This window comes from Phodopus roborovskii, unplaced genomic scaffold (genome assembly GCF_943737965.1).
Source record: "Phodopus roborovskii unplaced genomic scaffold, PHOROB, whole genome shotgun sequence".
Lineage (NCBI taxonomy): Eukaryota > Metazoa > Chordata > Mammalia > Rodentia > Cricetidae > Phodopus > Phodopus roborovskii.
Genome location: NW_026126602.1, coordinates 8024589 through 8043503, shown reverse-complemented (window position 1 = coordinate 8043503; position 18915 = coordinate 8024589). Strand labels below are relative to the sequence as shown.

The following is an 18915-nucleotide window of genomic DNA, read 5'->3' as shown; positions in this document are numbered from 1 at the left end:
TGGTACTCAGTAAATACTATTTGAATATTATCCTGTTGTCAATAATATTTTCTTGTTTCACTACTCCAGTTACTGAAAGGCTACAGGCTGAGTTTAGGGTAACATGCTGAAAGATAGAACAATAGATCCCCAATAAGTCAGGGGGAAAAAAAATCTAGCCTTACTTATAATGGCAGTCATTTACTTTCTCCTCAATGAATTTACCTAGCAGGTTGGAACATATGAACATTTGACAGTCCCCAGGATCTAGCAAGTCCTTGGAAGCCCTGGATAAAGCCAAGAGCTCTAAATAGCAATTCTGACTTAACCATTTGAGAAATTTTGAGAATTAATTTTCCATTTAATTACTTTATTCAGTAAATATTAGCGCCATTGTGTGCCTAGTAAGGTACTAGAGCAAGACTATTGTGGAATATTCTTTAGCACCATGTTAAGATATGTCATTGTGATTGGTTTAATAAAGAGCTGAATGGCCAACAGCTAGGCAAGAAAAGTTTGGGGGGACTTCTAGGGGCAGAGAGGACTCCAATAGGAAGAAAGGTGAGTTGCTAGTCAAACAGCGGAAGCAGGGCATGCATGAGAGATAAAAGCCATGTGCCATGTGGCAGCATACAAATAGAAAATGTCAATTTAAATTATAAGAACTAGTTAGAAATAAGCCTAAACTAAGGCTGGATTTTCGTAATTAATAAGTCTCTATGTCATGATTTGGGGGCTAATGGTCCATGAAAAGGTCATATTGCTCACTGAGTTTGGAATTTAGATATATATCAGCAAGTTAGAAGGCCATTGGGGATGAACCCTCCCTCATAGAGTTTAGAACTCCCCTCCCCCAAACCTACAAAGGGAAGTGTTTCTTATGATTTAAAATATGTAAAAGGTGGGAGTTTTGGGAGGGAGGGAGAGAGAGCTAATTGGGATTGATATGTAAAATAAAAAATATTAATTAATAAAAAAGTGGGAGTTTTGTTCTCCTGGTCAGAAGAATAGAATGTGATAGTTCTGTGTCTAGTCCAGGGTAGAGGCACAACAGGCTACTCTATAATATAATGGGGAAAGGGAAGGAATGATGATTCCCTTAATAATATACTTTTCCTCCCAGAAGCCCTTGCCCACCAGGCATGCATCTGTGAACACTCTGGGCTCTCTCTCACTTTTCTCTAAAGCCACTGTTACTAGAATTACTGGTCACAGTCTGTATTCCAAGTCAGGTTTGGCTATCTTTCTTCAATAAGGCAAATGAAAGTGCCAAATTGGTAATGGAAAGCATAATAAGGAGATTTGCTTGCTGGAAAGTAAGACAAATCTACAAATTCTGCTTTGGAATTGAGTCTCCTGACATGAAGGTTAGGCTTAAATACAAAACAAGAGCCATGCCTAACTAAACACTAAGCAAGCCCACCACTATCTCAGCTCCAAATCTCTCCTGCAGTGTCATGCCCAGAAAATAAGTTTCTTCTGGCAGCCTCCAGGAGGCCTTCAGCCATTTGTTCTCCCACTGGTAGATCATTGGGGGAAATTCTAATGTGTGCGTGTCCATATTTTTTCCTCCCAATGGGCTAATAGCCAAAGAGGGAGCACAAATGTATGTTTAGAACACATCTAATCCTGCCCTGATAGGTGGATTACACCAACCCTTACCAGTGCAAACCCTGGCCAAACTCCATTGCTGAACCTGTTGGCCTGCCTTTTCCAGTTAGTACATAAAGGGGCATGGCTTTTTCTTTTTCCGTTCCTCCCTTCTCTGGCCACCTGCCATGATTAGCAGTTTGCCCGCCCTCTCAAACATTAATAAAATTCTCCCTAAGCTTACTTCTGAGTCTTTTAAAAATCCTTTAAGGAGACTCAGAATCCCCAAGGAAGGACCCAAAATAACAAGCGGAATTTGCATTCCAGTGGAATGGTGGCATGTAGCATAAGCTACAGGATTTCTTTTCCCATACCAAGAAATAGTCTCAAAATTCAATCTGAATGTCTGGAAACTAAATTTAATAGTGGATTGAAAATCAGATTAAGCAAACGCTACTGTTAACGCGAGTAGGCACCAGTTTGATATATATTCTGGTTTTCCTTTACAAAGGAAACAAACACAGCTGCTTCTCATTTTCCTGTGTTGTCCTACAATACAGGTTGTGAGCTTCCCTCTTGCTTTGAGTGGCATGTCATTTGGTATTCTGAAGAAAGCTGTTCTAAAGGCTTCCTTTCGCCGAGGCATTTTTCAGGTGACTTGAGTTAGGGGTACAGAACGTCGATTTTTGCTTAGCTGGGGAGCAAGACCTCTGGTAGTAAAGACCGGACCTAAACACAGGAACCCAAGGAACGGCTTCAAGAAGTTGGTGAATGCCACAGGCCCTGCAACTTTGAAAGCAGAGCTCCGTCTCTAGTCCGGAAGCTTTTAGAAACCCGTTTTTCAAACTACGCTTTTGCCCCAGCTAAGCCTGTTCTGCCAAAGCGCCACACAACCCACAAACCAGCCTCCCGGGTGCCTGGAAGCTGGGTACAGCAATCGGGTGGGCAGCGCTCTCACTGCGCATGCCCGAAGCCCAGCCCCCGCCTCGGCCACGCCCACGGGGCCACCACCTAGGGGCGGGGCGGCCCCGCTTGAATGGGGCGCGCATTCCAGGGGGACCACGTGACGCGGCCGCGCGGCCTGAGGTAAACAAGCGCGGCCCCGCCTCCCACCATCGGCGCGCTGCACTCCTGCTCTCGGGCGGGCGGCGCTCGGCTGCGCGGGCCGCTTCTCCAACCGTTGCCAGCGGCCGGCGCGGGACACAGCTGCGGCAGCGTCCTGCGCCCGAGTCCCGGGCCGAGCGCGCGCCCCCCGGTGCCCTCTGGCCGCCCGCGCGCTGTGGCGCAGCAGGAATTGGGTCGCGGCCCGGGCGCTATTCGTGGCTCCTGACGCGGCGGCCCGTGGCGCTGAGCTCAGCGCTATTCTCGGGCTCCGGGGCACTGCGCCCGAGGGTGTGTCCCCGACCCGGGCTCGCGGCTATAAGGGGCCGCGGGCGGCCGCGGCCATGCAGCTCTACAGCAGCGTGTGCACCCACTACCCCGCGGGCACTCCGGGCCCCACGGCCGCCGCGCCGCCTGCCGCCGCCTCCGCCTTCAAGGTCTCCTTGCAGTCAGCCGGCCCCGCGGCCGCCCCGGAGCCGGATACCGGAGAGCGCCCACCCGCCGCGGCCACCGAGCCCCGCGAAGCCGCCGCCAACGCCGCCGCCATGCCCGCCTTCTCCGCCTGCTTCGAGCGGTCCGGGACCGCCGCGACCGCCGCCGCCGCCGCCGCCCCTCCCGGCGCGTGCTGCAAGCCGCCGCTGCCGCCGCACTTCACGTCCACCGCGCACATCGCCGTGCGGGCCCTGGGCGCCGAGCGCCTCCTGCTGCCGCCGCCCTCGGCCCCCGCGCCGCCGCGTCGCGGTTCCTCCGCCTGGCTGCTGGAGGAGCTGCTCCGACCCGACGAACCCGCGGCCCCGAACGCCGCCCGCGACGCGCCCGACAGGAACTTCCGACTGAGCGAGCACCGCCAGGCCCTGGCCGCCGCCCAGCACCGGGCCCCTGCACCGGCCCCCATCAGCCCTGAACCCAGCCCCGGCCCGTGGGGCGAGGAGCGCCGGGCGGAGCGGGGGCCCCGAGGTTGGGACCGGGCGAGCGGTCGCAGCGACGCCCCCGGGACCGATTCGCATCGACGGCACGACCCCGAGGCGGAGGCTCACCCGGTCCCCGCACTCGCCCGGAGCGGCGGCGAGCCGGCCCAGAACGGAGCAGGCGAAGCGGGAGGCGCGCCCCGGGCGGATCCGAGAGATGAGAAACTAGCCCTGTACCTGGCCGAGGTGGAGAGGCAGGACAAGTACCTGAGGCAGAGGAACAAGTACCGATTCCACATCATCCCCGACGGCAACTGCCTCTATCGAGCCGTCAGTAAGACTGTGTACGGGGACCAGAGCCTGCACCGGGAACTGCGGGAGCAGACTGTGCACTACATCGCTGACCACCTCGACCACTTCAGCCCCTTGATTGAGGGCGACGTGGGGGAGTTTATTATCGCTGCTGCCCAAGACGGGGCGTGGGCTGGGTACCCGGAATTGCTGGCCATGGGGCAGATGCTGAATGTGAATATACACTTAACTACTGGAGGGAGGCTGGAGAGCCCCACCGTGTCTACTATGATCCACTATCTGGGCCCAGAGGATTCTCTAAGGCCTAGTATTTGGCTCAGTTGGCTCAGCAATGGACACTATGATGCTGTTTTTGACCAATCCTATCCAAACCCAGAGTATGACAATTGGTGCAAGCAAACCCAAATTCAGAGAAAACGTGATGAAGAGCTTGCCAAGTCCATGGCCATATCCCTGTCCAAAATGTATATCGAACAAAATGCATGCTCTTGAAAAGTCCGAGGAACTGACAAGCCGGGGAAATGGCGTTACACATCAGTTGTGTTGGGAGAACCACAGGAACTCTAATTAGGGTAATGGCACTTTTTAAACTTCCTAGTAGATTGACTGTAGGTGTAATGCCTTAATCAGTTTCTGAATGTTTTCTCAGAGCCGCAGGTTGCTGGGCACCTGAATGATGCTTCCTGATAGGTTTGGGTGAGCCTACTGCTATTTATAATTTGCTGTATAAAGTGAGCGCTACTTAATTTGCAAGCTGATGTCTCACAATATGAATTTGTTCATTCCTGGTAGTCTATTTTCTATAAAAATGTATTTTTGCACATTTTTAAAAATGGGTGTACGTTCATCTATGATGTGTTCCAGTTGCGAGAAATGGCTTTTAAGCATAATCCAGAGAAGTGCTTTCTATGAAGTTTATTTCAATTTGTGATTTAGTAGTTAGTTTACAGTTTTGAAATGTTTCACACTTCTTAATTACTTCAAATGGATATTTTGACACATTATGTTACCAGATGATTAGCCCATTCCATTTTGATGAAGCAAGCAGATTTGTTGTTTGGAGGAAAATGTTATTTTTTTTTTTTAGAACTAGTCCATTTTGAGGACAGTTAACAACGGGATAGCTTTGGGACGTTTTTTTTTTCCTTTAAAGGACAGTATCAGGCCTTACTTGAATAGGACGTCTGCTATTTGCTGTAGCAGAATGATAAATCTGTACTCTGGTGTCTAGAGTAGATTGCTGCTCTTGAATGTTTTCTTTTTATTCATCAATTTCTTAGGAAAGACATTTAACATGTATGAGATATTGTGAGAAGTCCAACCTCCTGCCTTATACAGCTTCTTGGTTTGAACTAAGAGTTTTAAAAATGAGCCTGACAGAATGGCCATTATTTTTAGCAGGAGGCAACTGTCTTAATCTGTCATTTTAAATTTCTTCCAAAAGATAAAATAGAATTTATCTTGTATTATGTAAAAATGTAAACAGCTTGGTTTGCTGGGTCAAACAGTGTTCCCCCCCCCCATTCAAATCTGTATGTTGCCACTTTTAACTACCTTTAGTGTATTTATTAAGTAATGAAGTTTGTACTTTTTTATTTTGTAACATTTTGTGATTTTTTTTTGTACAATAATGTATTTGTACAATATAGCAGTTCTCAGCTGATGGAATGAATGAATAAAATGTATACTTTTACATCTTTCTGAGTGAGTGTTTTTTAAGTAGCCAGATTTCTAAGGACTTTTCTTAAATGTACACAGTTTTTTTTTTTTTTTTTTCCCACTTGTAAAATGTCCCAGAATCCTGGGAGGTTTCCCAAATTCTTACATGAACAGTAAGTCTATCATTCCAAAGAGTAAATCTCAATGAAATATATTTAAAGGTGAAGTGACGTAAGAAGTTGCTGTTTCTAATTAAAATCCCTATAAATTTTAGCTATTGATTAATGAACAAGAAAGTGCAATTCACCAGCCCAAGTTTAATTAAATGCCATACATTGTGATTCATTCTTTTGCCTTAGACTTTCCTGTATAAAAGAGTAGCCCAAATAGTGTTCTGGATTTACCTAATCTGTTCAGTCTTGGCTATGGGAATCTACTTTAAAATGTATTAACAAGACTTAGTTGTAAAATGCATGTTATGCTATAAATATGCCCTTTCAGAAACCATGAAGTGAAACTTAATTCCCATTAGGTGGGGCATTTGGGAAGAGATTAAGTCATGAGAGCTCTGGCCTCTTAAATGAAATATACCTCATGAAAGGGCTGAAAAATTTGGCTTTAGGCATTTTATGGTTCTCTGTAGTTCATGGATGCCTAGAGGCCACTGTCTGTAAGGGACTGACCTTTACCAGATAAGAAACATGGCATTTTCTTAAGACTTCCCAGCCTCTAGAAAGGTGAGGAATTTCTTTTATAGATCACCCAGTTACAAGTGTCAGATTATAGCACCACAAACAGACGGAGAGACTGCACCTGTCAGTGTATATCATTTGGATGTGAGGTATGTTACAGAATAACAAGAGCTAATTTGGATTTGTTACTTCTCTGTGGATTGCTTAGAGACCACAATTGTAGACACCTGAATCTGGTTACCACAAGTTTGGAAGGATTACATTGTTACCAAGGAAAGGCAAAATTGTCAGAAATTTAAATGTTAATTGTAGACCCCCTAGATTTTTTTTTTTTTTTTTTTTTTTTTTTTTTTTTTTTGTGTAAAGTTTTGTTCTGTGCCTCCACTGGTTGCATAATTTGGTCAGAAACAGATGCTATTTGTTATGCAGTTATTCTCTTTTTGCTTCATTTTATGAACTTTGGATATGTTGAGAACCTACACAGAAAACAGAATAATGTTCCTCAATGTATTCTTTAAGTCTTTTACTGACTTCAATAGGTCACTTGTGTTTCCAAATCAGGATCCCTGGTCATTTTGATTTTGACAGTTTCTAAGATCAGATGGCATGGTAGTGAGATAATAGTGCAGGATTTATACACAAGGGCAATTGTCAGCTTTAGCCAAGGCAGTGTTAATTCAAATGCATATACTTTACATCTTTAGAGGCGAGTGATTTTTTTTTTTTCCATGTGAGATGTCAGTAGGAACCTACATATTTACACAATATTTTTTTGTGTGTAAAAATGCTACTGATTATAAGAGGTTTGTTTCTAGTTGTCTGGCTGGAAAAGTATTCTTACATCCTCATTTGTTCTGTGTGGCTTAGTGCTTGTTTCATTGTTTTTTGGAGAAGGAAAGGTAGATTCATTCCTTTGTATTTAATGTTTCATCTCTACTGCTGTGCCAGCTTTATGTGTTAGCAGTGACAAACCTAGTAAACACAGGACACAACACAGCTGAGAGGGTAGCAAACCTAGATCCGTCAGTGCAGGACATAACATCTGAAAAGGTAGGTAATAATTTGGTTGGTTGGTTTGTTTATTGACTTTTTAAGATGGGGTTTCTTTGTGTAGTCCTGGAACTAGTTCTGTAATTCAGGCTGACCTTGAACTCAGAGATTTGCCCGCTTCTGCCTCTCAAATGCTGGGATTTGTGTACCATCACCACCCAGCTTGGTTTGTTTTTAATTTATCTTTATTTTAGCAAGCAGAAAATTAAATATTCATTCCTTCAGTTACTCTGCAGAGTAGCCAAGAGCCCCAACATTCTATGGAGGAGAGTGATGGTGCTGTGAGTTATACCAAGTTTCATTGGAGTTTATTTTCCTCTAAAGCATGGGGAGGATAGGATCTAAAATAAACCCAAAGAGCGTTTTTAGGTACATTCATGAGAAAAGTCACACTTATTTGAATATTTTGTTGATGTGTCATATAGAGTAAATACTGATACAAACAAGGTGTGATGATACATAATTGTAAATCCTCTTTAGGAAGCTGAGGCAGGAGGCTCTGGAGCCAAAGGCTGTCTGAACTAAATAGTAAGTTCCAGGCCAGCCTGGGATCTTTACTGAGACCCTACCTCAAAAGAACAAAAGTAACCAAAAGCCCTACAATGAAATAATTGTTAATGTGCATTTTATTACTGCCTGAAATCCAAGACAGCAGGGAACTTTTGGCTTTTAGGCAGGAGCCTAATATTTGACTCTTGTTCATTTTCTACTCAGATGTTTCCTCAGATATAATTTACCTGTTTTAATGTATTTAACAGAATTAGTGAGTGTTAAATCACTATGTGCCTGGGGTGCTTTCATTACATTTTTTCTGGACTTTGTTCACAGGCTTCACTTTTACTAGTAAAAAGCTTTCCTCCGAAACCACACTTTATAGAGACAAAATGCCCAAGGAGCCCATGACCATCAGGATTGGTCTACTTCAGAATGTGATAGCCCTATGATGACAGATTTTCTTTGTGATTTTTGTGTTGAATAAAAAAACCAAAATCTTGAGACAAACTCACTGCATTAGTGAAACAAGTATTTTTCTCTTTATCATGATACTAAGGGAGATAGCAGGAAAGGCATTTGGGAAGAAAAGGCATTCTTATGCACAATTTTCTATGTTGGTGCTATGGTTTGGGAACCTTGTAGTAGCACTTTGTTATCACACCAGCCCACAAATACTGACATGGACACCTATTATTATGAAAGGTTGGCCTCAGCTTAGGCTTTTTCTCAACTAGCTCTTACAACTTAAATTAACCTATCTCTATTAATCTACATTCTGTCATGTGGCTTGGTTACCTCTGCTCTGTACCATATGTCCAACTTCTTCAGAGTCTGGCTGGCATCTCCCTGCCTCTCTTCTCCCTGCCTACTCTCTCCTGCTTAGCTATTGGCCTTTTAGCTCTTCGTTAAACCAATCAGAAAATGCCTTAGTCAGAGACTAAGAGTAAACAAATATTCTGAAACTGGACCTCCCGGAGAAAAATATGTTAGAAACATGGTCCCCAGGCATGAGGGGCATTTTGAGAGGTGGGCTCTTTGATAGCAAACTGGGTTGTGAATTACTTGGGTATTGAAGGGCTGGCTTTGTTATAAAAGCAGCTGTCTGGCATCTTGGTCTGCTTTGCAATTGATACCATCAGCTTTTGATAGCAACAAGGCCCTCTTTGGAAACAGTTGCCATGCTGCACCTGCAATCTCCAGGCTTCAGAACTGTGAGATAAACCCTGCTGTGGTGCTCTGTTATAGCAACAGAATGCTGAGACAAACATATCTGATCAGTTCAGGAGTGGCTGTGTAGCATCTTCTCATTTAACAGTTGTCAGATGAAGGTGTATCTAGACTAAGTCAAATAGTCACTGAGAAGCCAGAATACATGTATTTCAGTTTTAGTCCCATGTATATAAGTATATAAGTGTAGGCTATAGTATATTCACTGTTCACTCCCCAGGTTCCAACCTAATACTAGCAGAGTAGGTACTTAAAAGCTGCATGAGAGAATAAATTGGAAGTAAATAGGAGCTTTGATAACTATCTAGTAGCTGAATATAATATTGAAAATGATTTGACTCTAAAAGTACAGAGTATAGTCATTAATAAAGTCATTTAGGCATTTTAAACTGAAATTGTTGGTTACAAAAAGACTTTATGTGGCTTTAAAACCAGGGCATCATGTATGGTAGGCATAAACTCTACGACTGAGCCACATCTCTAGCCCGAAAGTATTAGATTCGTAGTCAACAAACTTACAAGTAATAGAATGTATCTCTGTATCACCTTTCAAATACCTTAAGAAACTCAATCGACAGGACTTACTTAAATACAGAACTTAGGTTAATCTGAGTTGATTTTGAAGGTTTTGTCTGGCTTGCTGGAGATGAGGATACCCCAACCAAGTCCAGGCTCCAGCAGTTTCTTGCATCGCTCTTTTCTCTCTACAGCCTGGACTGAAATTCGGTCACATTTTAAGCATTCTTTCAGGATGGCGTGCACTGACAGCGTGCTTGTGCCAGTTGATCAATGGGGCCAGATCAAAACTGTCCTTGTATTTCCTCTGCTGAAAAGTGGGTCACTGCAATTGTTTCTGAGTAATAGATCAGAGAGAGAAGTCACTGTTACTGGATCACTCATTGTAAAACTGAATCTGAGTTATGTTTCTCACAATTGATATTTCTAATTAAATGGCCAGTTTATATATAAAAATGCAAGGTAAACAAGATAATTGCTTAAGAATGTGTGTTTTTAGACAATGATCAAGAATGGCTTACTCTTCCTGCATTAGCCTGTTGGATTGGGTCTGTGGCTGTGAAGCTCAGTGGGTGTCACAGGCTTTCAGCTTCCCAGAAACCCCCTGTACCAGCTTCCTTCTTCCTTGTCCCCTCCAAACATTCTGGTTTCTCACAATTGTCCTAATTCCCCATTGTGATGTCTTTTATCAGTTGGAGACATTAGACTTCATTAGAATTAACTCTAAAATTTAGAGTTAACTGGCTTTTAGTTTTTTAAGAATTGGGACAGGGAGGCTCCTCTGTGAGTGTGTGCTTTAGTTTTCAATTTGATCCCCTGGAGACAGCTTTGTCCCTGACTTCCTTTACCTGTCCTTTGGTACTGTTGATGGTATTGTGGGTTTGGCCAATGAAGAGGTATCTGAATGCACGAAGGGTCTAATTGTCAAACACTGGCTATACTAATGCTCAAAATTAGCAGGGATTTGTCACATCTGCTTAATGTTTTGCTTCCTTCCTAGCAGAGGTAATCATTCATGAACCTATCTGCCATTGCCTCCTTTCTGTTTATTCACTTCTATGTTTAGTTCACTGCTCCACTAAGCTTAGAAGTAGTGCAGATTTCAGTCTTCACTCCACATCACACTGCAGACACTCCCTGTACAAGACCTGACTGCTCCCTCAGAATGTCCTTGTTGATGCCTCTTGAATGGGTGTGAATTATGTCTATAACAGAAATGAGCTAGTCTTCCATAGCCCTTTCTGTCCATGACAGTGACCTACTTTTTTCATATATTAACTGAAACGATTGAATAGGTTGAGTAAGCACCCCACATTCATATATTGACAATGATGATTTGAAAAAAGGATAACTTGGTCCCAACGGGGAATGTGCATTTAATATTTTAAAACAATTGAAGTTGAAGATACACATTTGTATGTACACACACACACACACACACACACACACACACATTTTATACTTTGAGCCAGATTATTTGAACTATAATTTTGAACTCAGTGTGCCAGTAGGTTGGCATTGTATACAGAGGCAGCCTCCAGTAATGCTTGCCTGAAACACTCTGCTTTAAGTCCAAACTGATATTCCTCCAGAATTAGAATTCCCAATTTGAAAAACTTGAGGGAGAGAATGTGATTGCATTTCTTAGCTTATTAGGGTGCCCTTTAAGGCCCTGTGCAAGGTAGGTGATTGTGAAGGTAGCTTCTACCAGTGTGTCATGTGACAGACACCCCTGCAGCCAATCTGTGAACTCAAAGGAGGCTTTCAGTTCCAATGACAAAGAGAAAGCAGTCACACTGTGTTCCTCGCAGTGAAATATATGAGCAAGCCTGGTGATGTCATAAGGATGAAAGCAGGAGGAAATGCCACAGCTGAGGGAAGGATGCTGCCAGGAAGTTCTCATGCTCATGCAGGGCCATCACTTCCTGCCTTAGCAGGCTGGCTGCAAAGCACCAGTTTTTACTCTAAGCCTGCTCATTGTCTCAATAAAATGCAGCCTGCCTGAAGCAGAAGCCTCAGGAATAACTTACCTCAACTTCTAGGCTAAAGATGAGAGAGGTTTCAGCTACAGGTTGAACTTATTTTTAAAAAGAAACTATTTCTCAGATTTTTTTTTTAATCTGTTCATTTTATTGCTAGTTTTGTTGGCCGAAGCTAGTACTTCTCCAAAGGACAGCGATTTGCCAAGAGCTGATGCCATTTATTTAGAAGGCAGCTTGACTCCACAAGAATAGACAGTTATGGCAGCTAGGCTAAGCTGCTGTAACAAAAGTTGATTTCTCTGTTTCTTAACAGATATAAAGGGAGTAGTGTGGGTTGTCATGGCAGCTCTATTCTCCAGACCTGTCATCACAGGCATGTCGAAAGCTGAGTCACCACCACTATACCTAGAATCAAGCTGCTGAGGAAGAGAGGCTTCACTAGTCAAGATGGCACCGTTCACCTCAGTCAGCTTTGCTAGGCACCCGTCATATATTAGAACATTAGGCTCCGAAGCATGTGGTGGGTTAGAACATTGTCCAAGAAAGGCAAATGAATTTTGGTAGAAAATAGCAGGCTTTCCAAATCTGTACTTAATAGAAATAGCACAGAGTTCATATATCTTTATGAAGAAAGATACATAACCCTAACGTCTTTTGAAATGAAGTAAATACAACTAAGTTATTTCATATTAGAGTAGAATTATGGTACCATGATTTAGGATTCCTCATGTACCCCAACATTACAGTTGTCAGTGTACCCATGCAAGGCTTTCCACAGTTTTGAACTATTTTTCATTTCCTTCTATTCTTAATTGATCTTTGGTGGCGTAACAAAAAATAGCTTGAAAAATCTGTGTCCAATGTAAGCCATGCGTTTCTGTAGAAAGAACAATTTAGAAACTTCTTTTTTCAGACTTTGTTTAGCATATTCTTGGTTTTGCTTTTCTCTCTGATTCTGTTTTCTTAGTTTCTGTGTGCTTTTCCTTTAGAGTACTTGTGTGTGATCTGGTTTGCTTACCAGGTGAACCACACTGATGTGCTGTGTCATTTAGGAAAAAAAGAGAAAAGAAAAAGCACTCTTTGGAATTAGGAAGGAAAGATTCAGCAAATACTGTCTGAAGACAACTTTTAGTCTGTACAGTAATGGTTAGTTATTTAATAGAGATTGTAATCCCATCTTGCTCACAAATCACTTTGCTCACCAGGGGCTTGTTTGGAGCAGTCAGGTAAGGTTCAGAATGTGGCTAAAGAACTTAGCACATGCATGACCTTGGGTAAACTGGTTAATCTCTTTGACTTTGCTACATCACTTGCATAATGGAACCAGTCATGGTATCTATTTCAGAGGCTGTGGTGGTAGGTATTAAATTATAAATAATACCATGTATATATCTTAAGCACAGAGTATAGAATTAGCATTTAGTACATTTTATATTTCTATAACACTTTCAAATAGCAGGCATGAACTTACTTATATGTATTTATGGGAACTAAATAATTATCTTTTGATGTCAGTCTAGATTGAGTTGAGCTATGGAACAAATTGACATAGACAGATTAACAGGAAAAACAAGTTATGCTCCCATCCTGTCTTGAGGTGTAAGGAAAGGAGTAAAGACTTAGGGGTTCTTAGAGTGGTAGACACTCAGTGTAGGGAAGGAAAGAGGAGGACATGCATGGTGAATGAAGGTTGTCTATGAACACTAAGAAATGGCATGGTTGGGCATGGTATCAATTTCCCGGGCCCTTTCCTATGATCCAAGTGTAGTTGTCCCTGTGGTTGGTAAAGGTCTTAGGGAAGAGATTCACAAGGCTAAGCTCCTCCAGAGGATTGGTCTTTAGACGCATGAGGGAAGTTCAGAGATGCATGTGTAGCACCCCCTTTCCCAAGTGTCCTCTGCTCAAAACATAGTGTGAGATGCCCTTTAATGAGCATAGTTTATGTTTCTCAATGTTATTCTTAACTCTGATTTAAGATTTTTTGTTTTCAATTTAAGCTTCTTTTGTCTTTTTCCATTTTGATGTGTGTTTGCACATGTGGGTGCAATGCATGTGGGTGAGTTTGCATGGAATGGTCTAAGGTTGGTGGTGTCCAGAATCATCTTCAGTTTTCCTTTCACCTCATTCAATAAGGCAGAGTTTCTCAATCAAATCCAGAGCTCACCAATGCAGCTCATCTCACTAGTCAGCTTGCCTTGGGCAGAGGGGTCTTCTGTCTCCAGTTTTGAGGCTGGAATCTACATGGGCAATTACATGAATTCTGGGAGGTCTGAATTCTGATCCTCATGCCTGCACAACAAGTACTTAACCATTAGCCATCCCCCTAGTCCAAACTTTTTATTCTATTATGCGTGATGTGTGGGTATGGGTGCACATACACAGTATGCACATGTACGAGTCAGAGGACAACTTTGTAGAATTGGTTATGCTTTAACTTTATGTAGGTTCTGGGGCTAGAACTCTGGTTGCTAGGTATCTTAGGGTTCCTATTGCTGTGAAGAGACACCATGCCCATGGCAACTCTTATAAGGAAAGTATTTAATTGGGGTGTTTCAGTCCATTATCGTAATGGCAGGGAGGATTGTGGTATGAAGGCAGACATGGTGCTGACTATATCTTCATCAGAAGGCAACAGGAAGTGGTCTGTGTCACATTGAAGAAAGCCTGAGCAAAAGAGACTGCAAAGCCTGCCCCTATCACAACACCAGGCTTCTGTAGCAAGCATCTTTACCAACTGAGCCATTTTCTTTAATGATATATATTGGCATTATATGTTATTGCTTATTAGGGGCCTTGAGACTCTTTATTAATCCAAGTATTTATCTTTATACTTCTGCATTGGAATACTTAACATCTGAATTTTATCTCACAATTTGAAAGTTATAAGTCCTTTCAAAAACAATGATATTGATTAGTTTCCATTTTGATATTTTTTTCTTTCAGTCAATACTTAGCTGTGTCCCTAGAAGATTAGGTTTCAAAAATGGCATTTTCAGCAAGTTTATACCTCTTCCTTACAAAATATTTTCTTATTAAAATGATGGGGAAAATGTAATCCCATGAAGAAAGAGACAATGGAAAAGAGAATAATCCATTGTAGAAACCAAACAGAGGGCTGGGAAATGATTTAGCTGACCAGAAAGCTGAAGACTTTATCCAGCTTGGGAGTGGTGGTGTCTGAATGCAGCCTTATTCTGCAGAATGCTGGACAGAGTATAGAACTGGAGGCCCATGGTGACCTCTGATGGTGGCATCATAAGTGGAGTTAAAGTCATGCATTTGGAGACAGGGTCGGACCCCTGAGGATGAGGATGCTCCTCATCCTGGGGAGCCCTAGAAACTCTGACATGGTGGACACTGGGTAGGGAATCAAGGAAGGTCCAACACACTGAAATCAGGCATCCAGCAGAAGATTTAGCTGTTAAAAGATGAGGCCCCAGCTATGCCCCTACCTGGCTTTGAGCATTGAGTGTGCTGACTGCCAGACTTACACCCTGACCTGAGCAGGTTCCTTTTATTGGTCTGGGTTAAAAGAAGAGACACTCAGTTGGGATCCTCAGTAAGTCACAAGTCTTGAGACACTCTACCACTACAGGCAGGCTCTGCATCCGGTCTGAGGATCAGCCCGAGGCAGTTACAGCATCTCTAAAACAAAACAGTAAAACAACTGAAAAGAAAACAGCAAATGAAAGGGAAGGAGAAAGAAAGGCAGCAAAAAAGAATACAGAGACTGAGAACAAACCGCCAAAGAAGAGATAAGACACAAATCAACCCACAAATGGCATCTGCAGGGAGAAAGTCTTGGACCCTGGGGAGTAGAATGCTATTTTTAAAACTATTCTCTAAGTTAAAAATAGCATAACTGAAGTCAAATATGCAGTAGAAATTGGATGATAAAATGGAAGAAATCTCTCAAAGTAGAACAAGGAGGCACGGAATATAAAATAAGACCAAAAAAGAAAGCGAAAAGATTAATCTAGGAAGTCCAGTATCTGACTGTTGTGTTCCTTAAATAGAACATGAAAGATCTGGGAGAGATTTCCTAGAACTCTGTGACAGTTTCCAGATTGCAAATGTCCCTTAGCATCCACAAGGCCATCTTGGACAGCCATAGAAGTTGGTTCTGTGGATTGAGATGGAAACAGGACCCCTGGAATGATGCCCTATAAAACCTGTACAATTAGATTCTGCAGCCAAACAAAGGCAAAAAAAAGCTTATGCCATGGGAATTTGACTATAGGGGTTTTTTGGTTGTTGTTGTTGTTGTTGTTTTGGTTTTTTTTATGCACATGGATACAACTACACATGCCCGTGGAAGTCAAAGTAGACTGCTGAGGTGTCTCATTCTGTCACTCACTCTACCTTATTATCTCCAGACAGGAGCCTTCAGCTTGTTTTTCTTTTTCTAGTTAGGCAGGCTAGCTAGAGAGCCCCAGAAAGCCTCCTACCTACATTTTCTGTCCCATGCAAAGGTTATAGTCATGCATGACTGTACACAGCTTTCCCATGCATGCTCAGGATCTGTGTAGCAAGCACTTTACTTGTGTAGCCATCTTGTGGAGCCATCTATCCAGCCCCTTGATTAGACATTTCAAAGAGTATAGTCTCAAAACCTCCAGAGAGGAAAAATAAGGTATACACACAGTCTTAGAACAAAGCATGGCATCACACCTGTTATTTGTATTTTGAGCATCTGTATATCCATACACATTCATACACACATATAGACATACAACAATTTTTTTTAATCTTGTAATGTTTAAAGGTAGAAACTAATTGTTCTAATATTTCTGTAAAATACTTTAACATTAGCATAACTGAGACACATGTGTGGTGGGAGGAAGAGCAAGAGATAAGTTATGATCTGTCTATATTTAAGCACAGTGAGAGTTAGGCCTCTGTTGTGCAGATGACAAAGTAAGCTCAGGTATGGAAGTACTTGAAGCATAAGGGGAAATGAAGGAAGAGAATTAGAGTGCACAGTAGTTTGCAAGAATAATTATGCTTCTGATAGCAACTAAATAATTACCTGAGAGTTGGTGGTTGGAGAATTCCAACCTTCCAACCCTCAGGAAGATTTACCAAATAGATTAAAGCTGCATTACAGAAGGTCTTAACAGGAAGAAGGATGTGAATTTGAAGTGTTAATGATGAGGACTTTGATGGGAGATGCCATTATGTATATATGTTTCTTATACTGGTTCATGAATAAAGCACTGTTGACCAATAGGAAAGCAAGATAGGCAGGACTAGGAGACAAGGAGGAAAGAGGAAGTAGGAAAAAGGAGCTAAGATGGAGAGTCTGGAGAAAGCAGACTCCCGGGTAAGAGAAATACATAGATCAGCAGAAATTGGTTAATACTTAAGACAGAGCTAGCTGATAAGAAACTAGTACCTGGCCAACAGAATTATATCTAATGGAGTCTCTTGTGTGTTAATTGGGGCTGGCGAGGTGGCGGGACAAGACCAGGCGGCAGGCGGAAAAACCATACTCCTTACATATGGCGCCCACGTGGCTAATAAGAACTTCCACTTAAAATTTAACAAAAGCTTAAAAAAGGGTTTTAGAAACAAAAAAAACAGAGACAAGCAAGGTTTCTTGGTAGCAGCATTTTTCTCAGACTCTGCTTTGCAAGAGACAAGCTATTGAGGCGGCTCCTTTAAGGGAAGATTCCTGACTCAGCATAAGCGGCAAAAAACCGCACAGCTTTTAAAAAGCACTGCTAACAATTTATTGGTGTGTATGAGAGCTGGCAATGGCAGTGACCACATCTCCAAGCCGGCAGCATGCTTGCTAGATGGCAGCGCAGACAAAGGCAGTGGGCACAGCTTTCAGTGCTGGCAGTAAAAGTACCCACTGCCATCTTTGGTAATCCACAGCAGGAACAGCTATGACTTTCATTTTTGCAATGCTGTTTTTTACAGATAAAAGACTCGTGGCCAGAAAAAGATAAAGATTTACAGTAAAGACAGATTCACATAAAAACAAACAAACAAACAAACAAACAAAAACGCTAAAGGTTTACAGTGTTTTAAAATATACGTAGACATGGTTTTAAAAAGACAAAGAGGAACTGGGTGTGGTGGCACACACCTTTAATTCCAGTGCTCAGGAGACAGAGGCAAGCAGATCTCTGTGATTTGCAAAGTAAACCTGGTATGCAGAGTGAATTCCAGGACAGATAAGAGTTACACAGTGAAACCCTGTCTCAAAAAATTAAAAAATAGAAAAAGAGAGTAATAATAAAGCCACGTAAAAATGAAAAGCTCAGAGAGAATCTGTATACTGTATTGTCTTTATATCATTTGACTGCTGAGGAAACAACTGTTAAAGGAAATACTGCTAGATTAATTCAATTTATATATTTTAAAAATGCTTTGACTCCAAGATTTAAGTTCAAGGACAAGTTACTGGGGAAAAGGTTTTCTATTTTTGTTTCCACAGAAATTGAAAAGCTGTGGATTCCTTCCAGACTAATGTGGTTTGAGCAAGCCAGACCCCCTGAAACAGAGTACCAGGTGATCCTACATTCAAAATAGCTGAACAAAGCAGCCTTGCAGACTACAACCAGGATTTCATCTTAGGATCCCTATGACAGCGCCCCTTATCAGCAGGAAGTAGTTTGGAAAGAATGAAGTCCAAATTCCCAAATATTGTTTACAAATGTTTGTTTTCATTTAAATGGGCTTGGTTACAAATGGTTAATGACAACAACCAATCTCCTTTTAAAGGTAAAAAGGGGATTATGGTATAGATATGAATACTTTGTTTTGTAATGGATTTTCATTTATTGATACATTTAAGGTCAATTTTGTGATATGTATATTTCTCCTCTTGTTTAGGTATTGTGTTTATATAGCTCATTTAAAAATGTAATGTATAATTTAGTACAGATTTTAGTTACCTATAATAGTAAAAACTTATAATAGCTAGGTGAGTTAGGTTTTCTAGATATATAGAGATGTATTTGAGATAGATAGGAATTCTTCAAACCTTTCAAAGACCTACAGAATATGGCATTTAAAATGGTTTAGGGTTTTCTTGATAATGAGGCACAAATGCTCCTGGAAACACCACCTGCTGTGTCAGAAAGGAAGATGGACATTGAACAAACATATTATGAAGTTTACTTCCAAGATGGCAAGACTAGCCATTTGGGCAAGATACTGCTCTTGTCTGGACTGTTTGACTTTATGCTGTATAAACTGGACTTGCAGGACCCGCAGAAAAGTGGCTGCTGGTTCAAGATGGACCTTGCTACAGAGTTCTTGCTTCATGGAAAAGTCTGCCAGACAGTCTGCAGGACACAGAGAAAAATGACTGACAAACTGCCAATACAAGAAGACAGTTTAAAGTGTCCTGCTTTGCTGAAGAGTCTGCTAGACACACTATGGCATATGGGC

General features: G+C 42.2%; 1 protein-coding gene across 1 annotated transcript; it reads left to right on the top strand.

The window, feature by feature from the left end:
• Nucleotides 1–2867: 2867 nt before the first annotated feature.
• Otud1 (OTU deubiquitinase 1) lies at nucleotides 2868–5583 on the top strand. The gene has a single exon (XM_051205673.1). It carries the CDS (start codon nucleotides 3015–3017, stop codon nucleotides 4380–4382), a length of 1368 nt encoding a protein of 455 aa, XP_051061630.1. The 5' UTR covers nucleotides 2868–3014; the 3' UTR covers nucleotides 4383–5583.
• Nucleotides 5584–18915: the final 13332 nt, after the last annotated feature.

Excerpts from the sequence above, each read along its gene's own strand:
- Otud1 (XM_051205673.1), top strand. The coding sequence starts at position 3,015 with ATGCAGCTCTACAGCAGCGTGTGCACCCACTACCCCGCGGGCACTCCG.